Below are 13,472 nucleotides of genomic sequence, written 5' to 3' on the forward strand. Positions count from 1 at the left end.
CAACCCTTATCCATTTTCTATTCTTCTTGTAATGACTCAGGTTTTGGTAAAGTTTTAGAGTAGGCTCAAGAATATGACTACTTTTTAAAGTTACCCACAGAGGTCATTCCTTAGTAAAAAGCTCTTCCTCTACATCCGCACTAGGCCCCTTCACTCCAACAACTTCCTTGACAGCTCCACAAATTTAATTCAGCCCATGTTTGCTGAGTGCCCACCACTTGCCCGTTCTGGGCTAGGCTTCCAGGAACCTCACCAAAGCTGCCCCTCAGACAGGGAAACATGCTTCCTTACACAAGTTAGTCCTTAGAGTCAACAAGGTTCATGTTTACAGAAGAAGGATTAGAGGCTTTCCTAGCTACAAAAGGCTATACCTATAACCTTGTCAGAAAAAGACTGAGACCAAAGCAATATCCTCCAAGTAGATTTAATGCTGTCGTAATTCTCTTTGTATACTAGGGGTCACTTAAATCCATTTTTAAAAATAGTAACTCCTCTTGTTTCTTTTCACACCGTGTAAAAATACTTGTTAGAATGAGTCCAAGTTAAATTGTGCTAACTTATTCGTTCATTTGACAAATATTTTTGGGCCCCCTACTTTGCACCAGGCGCTGTTGCCTGGGATACAGTGTTGAAAAGAGCTGACAAGGTCCCTGCTCTCATGCAATTGACATTATGTATTTTCTTGGGTTTAAATATGAAATTCTTGGAGATATTGAAAAAGTTATTTTAGTGAAAATGTTCATAAATGATTTAATGTCTATGACTTACACCAAGAGATATGTTTAATAAATATTTGATAAATGGAATTGATCTGAGAGGTATGGATTTATTAATTACTCAAAAATTTGAGAGTTCTAAACTGAAATTCAGTATGTTACTTTGGCTGTTTGAATGGGTTCACGCAGTAAGGATCCACAATCCTTCAGTGAATAGCCTGCCACCAAAAAGCACGTGGGCCAATACGTAAAAGCCAATACATCACTTTTCCATGAGGCATTACATAGGACTTCAAGAGATTTTTTTTTTAAAGCAAAATAGCTAAGCAAAATGAACCTTATCTGACCAAGGCATTGCTTTCAGATAGTCTTGGATTTAAAGAAAGAATAGTCCCTCAGTTTGTCAATAATCCAATATTTGTTGATAAATAACAGTCTTATGTCAGAGACCTTCGTGAGGAGAAAGACATGATCCTAAGAGAAATAGGTAACTGCAATAACTTATCAAAACAGTTTTTTGGGGAAATAGTAAATTAAAAATTCCACATCCACTTGGCATATGGTGGTTGAGCACCACCTCTTGAGATCCTGCAGTGTGAATTGTGGGAGACACAAAGATTTATGGTTCTTGGGTTTTAGGAGCTTTCTATCCAGGAGAAGAGGGAAGAGATGACATGTGATATGACAGCATATGAGTTCAAGGAAAAAACTGATGTGTTCAGAGGAGAAGACTTCAGGATGCAGTGATCAGCAGAGGCTTAAGAGAGGCTGTGTTCATTTGGATCCTAGAGGATGGGTGGGATTTTATTCAGTAAAAATTGAAAGAAATTTAGGGCAGTGCGAGCCAAGAACCAGAGGCAAGAACACATGAGGTCAGTTCAGGGACTTCCCAGGAACTAACCTAGCTTCACCAGGAGGTTTTGAGCTTTCCTGTGCCATGAAACTGTGGTTAAAAAAAGAAAAAAAAAAGCCTGGGGATCCAAATGGAAGAAACAGTAGTTTAGGACCCAAGATGATGATTGCAGGTTTAGACGTGTTGAATTTGTGGAGACAGCAGGATATCTAACCGGAAGTAGCCTCAGGCAGGAGGAAGGACAGAAGTGAAAACTTGGACTGCATTTATACAGATAGGACAGTGAGAGCTGGGGGGAGGCTCTGAGGTCTCTAAAGCAGCAGGTGTAGAGAGAAGAGGAGGAAATTGTGAATTCTTGAGGATGACTGCCTAAATCCTTGACTTCTTCCTATACTCCTCTCTGCAAGCCCACCGTCCCTCCCCCTGCCCTTTGTACTTCATGACCTGCTGTGCTCATTGTGAAACGCCTGCTACCTAGCAAAACACCTGACACAGTGGGAGCTCAATAAGTAGTTAATATTTGTTGAAAATGAATAAATTTGGTGCAAAACAGGGCTTCCAAATCAATTTGGAGATTGTGACATTCTTGATTTGATTCTCCAGCCATCAAGTGTCCAGAACTGTCTGCCCCAGAGCGGGGAAGCCTGGATTGTCCTGACACTCACGGAGAATTCACTGCTGGCTCCACCTGCCATTTCTCCTGTAACGAGGGCTTTAAGCTGGAGGGGTCCAGCCATGTTGAATGCACAGCTTCTGGAAGATGGACAGCACCCCGACCGACCTGTGACGGTAAAACAGGATACACTTGCCGGGACAGCTCTTCTTCTGGAAATTTCCTCAACAAAAATAACAAACACTTATATACACTCTTAGTATATGACAGGTACACATGATATCATTATTATTGTGAAAGCTCCACTTCTTGTCATGAAGTGGGTTATCTACTGGGGTCTAGGAAACACAGCCTGGATTTTAAAATGTATAAGGAGTGACAGGACTTTTTCACATTTGTGAATAAAAGATAACACCGATTCTTAAGCACGGATTTTCTTTCGTAATTGTGGCCTCTTTGTCTCAAAGAGCTTTGTTGAGTTGATTGAATGGTTTCCATTGCTTCATCGCCAGGAGAGAGCACTAGGGGTGTAGTCACCGGTCCAGTGTTTCAAACCAAGGAACTGAAGTGGAGAGGGGTCAACTGCCATCTTTCTGCCACGTGGCAAGTTAGTGACAGCCAGTGGCAATATCCACGCCTCACATTTCATGCTGACCTTTGGCCAGAGGACAATACCACCTCCCAATAAAGCAGCACTGATGGGCTTCCCTGGTGGCGCAGTGTTTGGGAGTCAGCCTACCGATGCAGGGGACGCGGGTTCGTGCCCCGGTCCGGCAGGATCCCACATGCCGCAGAGTGGCTGGTTCCGTGAGCCATGGACGCTTAGCCTGCGCGTCCGGAGCCTGTGCTCTGCAACGGGAGAGGCCACAACAGTGAGAGGCCCGCGTACCGCAAAAAAAAAAAAAAAAAAAAAAAGCACTGAGCAAGCAGTTGGCCTATACATATTTCTCTTTCTACTGAATTCTTATATTTCTGCACCAATTATTCTGGCTTTGTTTTGTTTTTAGTATCAGTGACATTGACGCCCCCCCCCCCCCACACACAACCTCCAATTTCTTCTTCTGGCCAGGAGAATCATCTCTCCAAGGACAATTTTAGATCATTTTTCTCATCTGGTTTTCCATACCTGATTTTAATAGTTTTCCTTAACTTCCTTAAGGAGGTATTGCTAGAACCTCCCTGATTATGAAAGGAGTGGAAGGCAGTTATTCCATGTCAGTCTTTTTTTTTTTTTGCGGTACGCGGGCCTCTCACTGTTGTGGCCTCTCCCGTTGCGGAGTACAGGCTCCGGACGCGCAGGCTCAGCGGCCATGGCTCACGGGCCCAGCCGCTCCGCGGCATGTGGGATCTTCCCGGACAGGGGCACGAACCCATGTCCCCTGCATCGGCAGGCGGACTCTCAACCACTGCCCCACCAGGGAAGCCCCCTATGTCAGTCTTAACTCTGTCGTGCTCCTTCTAATTGGGAGCTCTCTAAATTGAAACATTTTCTCACAACAGACATAGTATCAGCTCCTACTGTAGAGGTGCAATGCCCATCCCTCGTCACTCCAAAGCAAGGAACAATGTCCTGTCAGCATCATCTGGGAACCTTTGGTTTGAATACCACTTGCCACTTTGGATGCAAAGCTGGATTCACACTCATGGGAGATAGTGCTCTCCGATGCAGACCTTCTGGACAATGGACAGCAGTAGCTCCAGCATGCAGAGGTAATGTGAAAAGGAACAGGCAGTTCTGATGCTATCTTCCAGCAAGCTAGTCACTGTACATGCCTGTCGGAATCCCATCCAACCCCAATGACCACTTCAAGTGTCAGCTCCTCCATGAAATCCACACCGATCCCAATTAGAAGCAATGTACAAGAAGCATACCAGCTTTTCCCCTTCCTTATGTCACAAGGTAATGCCCTGCTACTCAAAGACCTAAAGGAGGAAACATATGTAAATGTCCAAAATGTGTTAGAACAATACACACGCTGAACACGAGACCAGCCATATGAATTGTGAAATGTAAGTTACAATTCTGTTAATGATGTGGCAGTGTAAATATTCCGTATTTTCATAATTGGAAGCTAAATAAGAAGATAAATCATGACCGATACCTCTTGAAGACCTATCGCCCTGTGCACGAAGCACTGTGTCTCTTTCATCACTGTATTCCCTACGAAGCACAGCGCAGTGCTTTGCAAATGTCACTGTTGCTCAATAACATTTGTCTGAGTTAAATTCAGTTTCCTGAGTTGAGTTAAATTTGAGTTAGATTTAGTTTTCTATCCACAAATTTAGGAGAATAGCCTGAAATTCCCTGACAAATAGTTTAATGAGTATGGAAGTCTCTACCTCTTTCAATCGTCCAGAGGCCAGCTATGCTGAACACTTGTTATGTTAAGAAATACGTGCTGACATGCCAGCTTATTGTCAATGGTAGCAATAATGACATTTAGGACAACAGTATTTTTGAGAAGCAAAATTTTGTAAATAGTATTTCGGTAGGTAAGATCGACCAATCCACTGGCAGGTATTTATTGAATTGCCACTATGTGCCCATCCTAGTTCTTTGGCTATCATTCTTTGAGTGGATATCTTAGTACATGTGAGGTTGGAAGGGCTAGTGGGAATGTCAAAAGTAGCTCATTTCCTTTCTGATCTTTTGTATTCTACCTCATCTGATGGCAACGCTAGCCAGGTTTCAAATGAATCCATAATCTCTTTTATGTTCATTCTATATGTTTGTTTTTCCTGCCTTCTTTTTTTCTGCAGCTGTCAAATGCTCCAAGCTACACGTTACTGAGCCAATAGTGATGAACTGCTCCAACCCTCGGGGAAATTTCAGCTATGGATCAACCTGCAGCTTCCGTTGCCCAGAGGGTCGTTTACTTAGTGGCTCAGAGAGAACAGTGTGCCAAGAGAATGGCCAGTGGTCAGCTATCATGCCAGCGTGCCAAGGTTTATTTCTCATATGGGTTAGGAAGTCGCTTTGATATGGCAAATAATGAAATCAGTGTTTCTCCTCTGAGTATTTCTGACAGTGGTTGCTTTCCATCACTGGGTTTTCCCCTGCATTTAATAATTGTTTCACAATGAATCAGACAGCATCTCTGTACCTCATGCAGAGCAGTGGGAATCAAATTCAGTGACTCTGTGTAAACAATCACCACTCCTTTTTCAAAGCTCCAGTTTGTGAAATGAATGCTCTCATTTCTTTATAATCTGTGTGTAGTACATCTTGAAGTTTCAAAATGTTTTAAACTGAAGGTTATTTAGTGCAGAATCCTAATTTATTATCTCAGAAGATCTTTGTTTAACATATACCTCCAAAAATACAATATGTCTTCCTTAATTAAGCTCCATCTGTTTGTAAGGTTTATTTCATCCCCCTCCCTTTTTTCATTTCTTTTCTCTAGCAGTTTGTTGTAACTACTTTTCATCACATAAAAGTGTTCAATTGCCCCCCCCAATTACCCACAGTTTATTTTGTTTATCCAAACTTCCATTTACTGTGTCTACCATTTAATCATCTAATTCCTTTTATTGAGTCCTTACCCTGACTCCTTTGGAAATTATGTTTGATATTTAAGCATTAGGAAGAAAATCAGGCCCTGCGTGCATCCCATTCTGTTGCAGTAGTTTATGAGTTCCAGATGTTTCTGTGCCGGGTTGTTAGCACTGCCAGGACCTTTGATGACTTACTTGATCTCACGTCTTAGAGTTCTTGGGGACCTCCTGGGGGAATGATGGTCTTCTGCACAATACCCTTCTTATGTCTTGCACGCGTGCATGTGTTTATTTTGCAGCGGGGCCATTGACTGTCCAGGAAGCCTTGACTTATTTTGGTGGAGCAGTGGCTTCTACAACAGGTTTAGTGACGGGTGGGCTACTCCTGGCTCTGCTAAGAAAGCGTTGCAGACAAAAAGGTAAATAGGAAAGAATATTCTCCTTATTTTCTTCTTTCATGTGATTTGGGGCGGGGCAGTGAAACGACAACTTCAGTAGTTCATGTCTGAAAACATTTGCATTAAAAGAAAACAAGGGGCTTCCCTGGTGACACAGTGGTTAAGAATCTGCCTGCCAGTGCAGGGGACACAGGTTCGAGTACTGGTCCGGGAAGATCCCCATACCGCGGAGCAACAAAGCCCATGCTCCACAGCTACTGAGCATGCGCTCTAGAGCCCGCACGCCACACTACTGAAGCCATGTGCCACAACTACTGAAGCCCGCATGCCTAGAGCCTGTGCTCCGCAACAAGAGAAGCCAATAATAAGCCAATCCTCTTCTAATAAGATAATGGGTCTCTTCATCTTTCCTCATGGAAAGTAAGTGGGGGTACCAGAGGGGTCAGGGATGCTCAAATCCAGGAACAGAAAGTGGCTATGTTAAAAGTACCTGCCAGCATTCTCATGGAATTGAGATTACCACACCTATTTTTTTTTAACATCTTTACTGGAGTATAACTGCTTTAGGATGGTGTGTTAGTTTCTGCTTTATAACAAAGTGAATCAGTTATACATATACATATATCCCCATATCTCTTCCCTCTTGTGTCTCCCTCCCTCCCACCCTACCTATTTTTAACTGCTCAGAGGAAGAACCCCTTGTTTCCTATTCTCACGCTCTCTCCCTTCACACAGCCACCATCACATTAGGCTGGTTTTCTAATGTTCCCTCATATACTCTTCTGTGAGTGGGTAAATAGGACAATAGACAAACAATAACACTACTTAAAGACCAAAAAGCTACAACCAGTCCCTCCATGCAACATCCGTGCTTGGTTAACTAAATCCGGAAGGCAGAGGTGAGAGCTCCTAAGACCTGGATCCTAATCTCCATTACCATGTAGGAATCACCCTATTCCTGCATTTTCCCCAAGTTCTTTCTTTAGTTTTGAGACATTTCCAGGGAACCCTCTGAACCGTGGAGAGGGACCAGCAGCCATCCATCCTCCAATATCTTTATAATAAATAAATTCATTTGTGGAGATGGGGAATTTTCCCTTGACCTGTCCCAATTTGATTTTAAACTTTCTAGGATTCTATGGTCAAATGCTAGGAAAATGCTGCATACTGTGTCCCTCCCCTGCAAATTCAAAGTGCACATTCATTATTACACTAAAGGCTCAATCATGCCCTGTAATAAATATACTTGTTCATCTTCGTGTCACTTAATATTTTCTAAATGTATTTAGACATGAGACGCTTTTCCTTTTATATCTACCCATGGGATGATTGACAGACCTGCTGCCATGTTTAAAGTTTCCACTATCAGAGTCCATTGCTTGGATTAAGACGGGAGGCCCCCAATCACATATGTGATCAGGGGAGAAAAACATCCACTGTTATGTTGGGTTGGATTTGTTTAGTCGCTTAGCTTGCCCAAATAATGACTGAGGGAGTGTGACAAAGGATGCAAAGATAGAGGGCCTCCAGTGCCAAAGAAATGAGTTTCGAGAACCAATGGTCTCAACAACAACCAAGAGTAGCGAAGAAGATGAAGGAAGGGACCAGAGGTAGGAGGAGAGGTTGTCACTGAAAGGGAAGAGGAGAAAGATGAGCACACTCTGGAGTTACATATCGTCGAACATTTAATTTAGCCTAAAACAGGTCCCACCTCTCAGGGAGGGATGTTCCCTGCACGTCTCTTATAATGAGCCCATCTGGAAATCAGTCTGCTGACTCTCTCCAATAATCCCTATCACTGATGACCTTTCTCCCTCATCTCATTTTTTACTCTGAAACCAATCTTCTGTGTCTTCTTGCTTATTTCAGATGAAGGAAAAAGCCCCTTGAACCCTCAAAGGTAAGATGGAAATGTTTTATGATTAAGTTTTTCTAGTTTGACTTTTTAATTCACTGTAGTATGTCAGAATGATTATACAGATGACCCCTTTTTGAAACAAATCTTTGGCAATGTCCCCTTGACTAGTTCTGAAAATATACAGATAATATGTCCTAGCAATACATAATTTTTTTTTTTTTTTTACGGTACGCGGGCCTCTCACCGCTGTGGCCTCTCCCGTTGTGGAGCACAGGCTCCGGACGCGCAGGCTCAGCGGCCATGGCTCACGGGCCCAGCCGCTCCGCGGCACGTGGGATCTTCCCGGACCGGGGCACGCATCCACGTCCCCTGCATCGGCAGGCGGACTCTCAACCACTGCCCCACCAGGGAAGCCCTACATAATGTTTTAAAAAATCAATAGGTGCCCTAATGATAATATAAAGGAGCAATACAAGGGAAAGTGACTTGGAAATAAAATGCTAGAGCTGAGGCACTACACTAGCAGATGCTATGGGGTCATCAGATGCTTGTACCTTCATTCAAATAGAATCACTATGAAGGCAACAGCATAAAGGTCAACCGAGAGGAATATTCTGTCAGTGATTCAAGCAGTATCAGAACTGTTGCCAACACCAACCTGATTTTTTTAAATGATGAGCAACTCTGGTAAAGAGTTGGAAAACCTGTTATTATCTTCCCTTAATTCACATGGCAATTACACTTTAAAAGATGCACAAAAAATTTAATATTTATATGTAAAGCAGTTAAGTTGCAGGCTCAGAGATTTTTCACCTCCGTGAACGTTGAGTAGCTATTCTAAAGTTATGTGGAGTGTGTAAGACAATTCTTTTGCACCCCATGCATATTAGGACATCCAGCACCCATGGGCCCTGCTTAAATGCCAATAGTAAGTCTCGATCGTTATGAAAATCAAAAAATGCCTATAGGGAGCAGTACTACCATTCTTTGAAAACTATTGCCACGTGATCAAGTATCAAGGCTGGAATTTTATAATTCACCAAGAAGAAGCTGCAGCAGGGGCATAGCAAGTATTCAGTACCCAAAGCATCAACAATAACATGGGTATAAAGTGCAATGCAAATGACCCAGAGCTGTTAAGTGGGATCTTGAAAGTCCCTTTGGTTTTATTCCTCTTTCCCACTAAAAGCAGAGAATTCCAGGGGTGGGATGGTAATCCATGGTCTCTGCAGGAACTATGTGCAGGACTGGGGTCAAGGACAAAGCATAATATGGCAGGTCATCCTTGTGTTTCTCTTCTTTAGCCACCTAGGAACATACGGAGTTTTTACAAATGCTGCATTTGACCCAAGCCCTTAAGGTAAGTTATCTACGAAAGTATTTTTGAAGAAAATAGAACAGTAGGGGAAAAAGGAAGACTATAAAGCTTGACTTTTCTTTATATAATCATGAGTCACATTTTAACCATGTATTAAATGTTCAAACCATGCAGGAACTTGCGTTGGCAGTAGGGGACAGGTATAGCAGTAGAGTGACAATAGAAAGTGAGATCATAAGAAGATTTCCATTTCCTCCAGGATAGAAATGTTCTAATTAGACAGAACCTATGTCAGGATGTATGACATTCAATTACTGGCTGCTAGGTGGTACTGATACTGCAGCTTTGCTGGATCACCAGAAGTCACGAGTGCTAGAAAAAATTTTACAGACTTTATGGAGCCAATTCCTTATGTGACCTGCTAGGAAAACAAAAGTCATATGATAACGTCTCTCTCCCAAAAAGCTCAGTGAATGATTGAGTTTCCTAAGAGAAGTAGCCTAGGTGGCAGAATATCTGGAATCTAGAAAAAGATTATACTAAGCCTTAGGGGGTACATAGGATGAGAGCTTTCTTTTATCTTTTTTGGGAAAATATAATTATTTTAATTTTTTGTCTCATTTTCAGAGACCCGTCCTTCTCTTGGTCACCTCACTCAACCTCCACAGGATCCTAGTTTTGAACATCAGCCTTCCCGACAGACTTGACTATAACTGTAGCTTATTTGCCGCAGTTTTCTGTAAATACTTGTGAATAAAGGGCATGGAATTTCCTTTAGATTAGCTGTGGACCAGAGCAGAAGGACTGTATCACAAGCCCCAACTCTCCACCCACCACCCCTTCCTGCTCCAGTTCCTCTTCCTCCAACACAAGCCTCAGAAGCTGGGACTGAATGTTTCTGCTGTCGTCTGTGGGCTTTGCCCCAGCTGTCTCTTGAGATACTAATTAACTAGAGTCTGGAGCATCTGACTCACCAGAAGACCAGGCTTCAGAAAAATAAGAATGACTCTTTATTTTTGGATTGGAGGAAATCATCCTCTACTTTGCTGGAAGGCAGGAGGCATCTCTGACTTGAGGGAATTTCTGTAGGATTTCCTGGGTCTTCACTGCTTGCTGTTTGTGAAAGCTTTTAGACCTCTGCTGTGAGGCTTCAAGAGAAGCCTCTGGATGGCACCAGAGGCTGCAGAAGACTAAGGATCGAGACAGGAAGGTACATGTCACTGTAGACCTTCCCTCCACCGGTCATTCTCCCCCAGAGGACCCAAAGACCAATACTCGAATGTCTAATTAAAAGGATTCCCCCAAATGCCATGTTCTATTATTTGACATTTTGTTGAATAAGATCTGTGTCCATCACTTTTCATACATGAATGTAATGCACAATCACAGTAGTCCCAATTACAAGCTCAACCCTTCAGTGAGCAAATATGTATCTTACCACCACCATAACCACACAAGAAAATCAGAGAAGCAGAAAAATGTCTTCATCACCTGAGTGTGTTTTACACATTCTTTAATTCACATGCTTAATAAATAGGTTATTGAAAGTTACACAGTAGTTGTCTGAAACTGATACAAAAAATATAGAGCCAAACAATATAGTTGTCCTCTCTGTGAAATGTGAGGCAATGAACATGTCACACAGACTAAGTAAACATGCAAATAAAAATGCAAATAAAACATGCAAATAAAAATGATGAAAGTCTAACTAAAGGTTACAAGATTTTGCAAGAATTTTGGTAGTCATACAGACTGCCAACAAACACATGAAAGAATGCTCAACATCATTAATCATTAGGGAAATGCAAATCAAAACTACAATGAGATATCATCTCACACCAGTCAGAATTGCCATCATCAAAAAACCTAGAAACAATAAATGCTGGAGAGGGTGTGGAGAAAAGGGATCCCTCTTGCACTGTTGGTGGGAATGTAAATTGATACAGCCACCATGCAGAACAGTATGGAGGTTCCTTAAAAAACTACAAATAGAATTACCATATGACCCAGCAATCCCACTACTGGGCATATACCCTGAGAAAACCATAATTCAAAAAGAGTCATGTACCAAAATGTTCATTGCAGCTCTATTTACAATAGCCCGGAGATGGAAACAGCCTAAGTGTCCATCATCGGATGAATGGATAAAGAAGATGTGGCACATATATACAATGGAATATTACTCACCATAAAAAGAAATGAAACTGAGCTATTTGTAATGAGGTGGATAGACCTAGAGTCTGTCATACAGAGTGAAGTTAAGTCAGAAAGAGAGAGACAAATACCGTATGCTAACACATATATATGGAATTTAAGAAAAAAAAATGTCATGAAGAACCTGGGGTAAAACAGGAATAAAGACACAGACCTACTAGAGAATGGACTTGAGGATATGGGGAGGGGGAAGGGTAAGCTGTGACAAAGCGCGAGAGAGGCATGGACATATATACACTACCAAACATACGGTAGATAGCTAGTGGGAAGCAGCCGCATAGCACAGGGAGATCAGCTCGGTGCTTTGTGACCGCCTGGAGGGGTGGGATAGGGAGGGTGGGAGGGAGACGCAAGAGGGAAGAGATATGGGAACATATGTATATATATAACTGATTCATTTTGTTGTAAAGCAGAAACTAACACACCATTGTAAAGCAATTATACTCCAATAAAGATGCTAAAAAAAAAAAGAATTTTGGTAGTAACCTTGGGATTTAGGGACACATTGCTTTTAAAAAGTTTCACTCATATACTGTACATAGCATGTCTGACTGCTTACTTTATGCCAATCACTAGGCTCCGTGTTATAGGACGATGATTATTACCCTGTCTCCTGAGTCAGAATCTGCCTTTTGTAAAATCGTCCCAGGGAATTCTGATGGTTTATCAGCTTTGCGAACCACTGATATTATAGATACAGAAGGATAAGGCATTCACTGTTCCTGTTCTTGAATAGCTTATAATCTAGTTGGGGACACAATAGACACCAATGCAAAGTGATAGAGAGTAGTCAACATCAGTATGTTATTTGAAGCATGTGGTAGGAATTCATAAAATGGAAAAGTCAAGTTGGCCCAGAATCAAGGAGATAGAACTCTGATTGGACTTTAGAGAGTGGACAGTCTGAGTTGATCAAATAATATCGGCCAAGAAGCAAAGACAGAGACCATATGTTGAGGAGACTGAAGACATCATAGAGATCTCATGTGAGGTGCTACATTACAATTTATTGAATCTGTTGAGACAAATCATAGAAGCTTGGAGGCATGTAGATTCAGGGGACCCGGGATAAGTCATAATGATGCTTCAGACAAGATAATTTTCAGATTCTCTATAAATAGCAAAATCATATCTTAAGGCCACGTGAAATAGCAAGATCCTCCGAGATACATAAAGGGCCCTGGAGGCAGGAAAAATATAATCATAGTAATCAACACGTGCTGTGTGCTTTCCAACTGCTAGGAATTATATACTTCACAGTGTTCTTTTATCCTCCCAACCACCCTATCGGAAAAAACTATTATTATCATCCCTGTTTTGCAGGTGTCAAAATTGAGCTCCAGAGAGGTTGTGTAACGTATCCAAGAGAACACAGCTAGTAAGTGGGATTGAAATCTGGTCTGATTCTCTCAGTGAAGCTCTTTAAGCCCTCTCCTCTGTCACTGCCTTAGGTGGCCACAGGCCCTTATCAAGACAGAACTGTGCAACAGAGAAAGACAAATATCATATATCGCTTATATGTGGAATCGAAAAAAATGATACAAAGGAACTTACTTACAAAACAGAAATAGACTCACAGACAGAAAACAAACTTATGGTTACCAAAGGGGAAAGGGGGGAGCAATAAATTAGGAGTTTGGGATTAAAATATACACACTACTATATATAAAATAGGTAAACAACAAGGACCTACTGTATAGCACAGGGAACTCTACTCAATATTTTATAATAACCTATAGTGGGAAATAATCTAAAAATTATATGTATATATATATTCATATATATATATATTCATATATATGAATCACTTTGCTGTATACCTGAAACTAACACAACATTGAATCAACTATATTTCAATATACATATATATTTTTTAAAAGACAGAACTGTGCATGGGTAGAAGTCAGTAAAGTGGGCCAGGCCAGCAGGCCCCATTCACGTGACCATCCCCTTGCTTCTTCACCACCTGAAAATACAATATTTCTGTGCCCAGTAACAGGGCATAGG

General features: G+C 41.7%; 1 protein-coding gene across 1 annotated transcript in view; it reads left to right on the forward strand.

The window, feature by feature from the left end:
* The window catches only part of SELP (selectin P), a 53,936-nt gene extending 41,998 nt beyond the window's left edge, over positions 1–11,938 (forward strand). Inside the window, exons 11-17 of the mRNA XM_089903138.1 lie at positions 2,173–2,358; positions 3,683–3,892; positions 4,943–5,128; positions 5,977–6,096; positions 7,945–7,975; positions 9,238–9,293; positions 9,879–11,938. Coding sequence (XP_089759264.1) covers positions 2,173–2,358; positions 3,683–3,892; positions 4,943–5,128; positions 5,977–6,096; positions 7,945–7,975; positions 9,238–9,292 — 788 coding nt within the window. The 3' untranslated portion in view covers position 9,293; positions 9,879–11,938. The remainder of the gene's footprint in view (positions 1–2,172; positions 2,359–3,682; positions 3,893–4,942; positions 5,129–5,976; positions 6,097–7,944; positions 7,976–9,237; positions 9,294–9,878) is intronic.
* The last annotated feature ends 1,534 nt before the right edge of the window (positions 11,939–13,472 follow it).

Source organism: Delphinapterus leucas, chromosome 1 (assembly GCF_059928025.1).
Source record: "Delphinapterus leucas isolate spDelLeu-1000000601 "Yukka" chromosome 1, BTC_Dleu_Yukka2, whole genome shotgun sequence".
Lineage (NCBI taxonomy): Eukaryota > Metazoa > Chordata > Mammalia > Artiodactyla > Monodontidae > Delphinapterus > Delphinapterus leucas.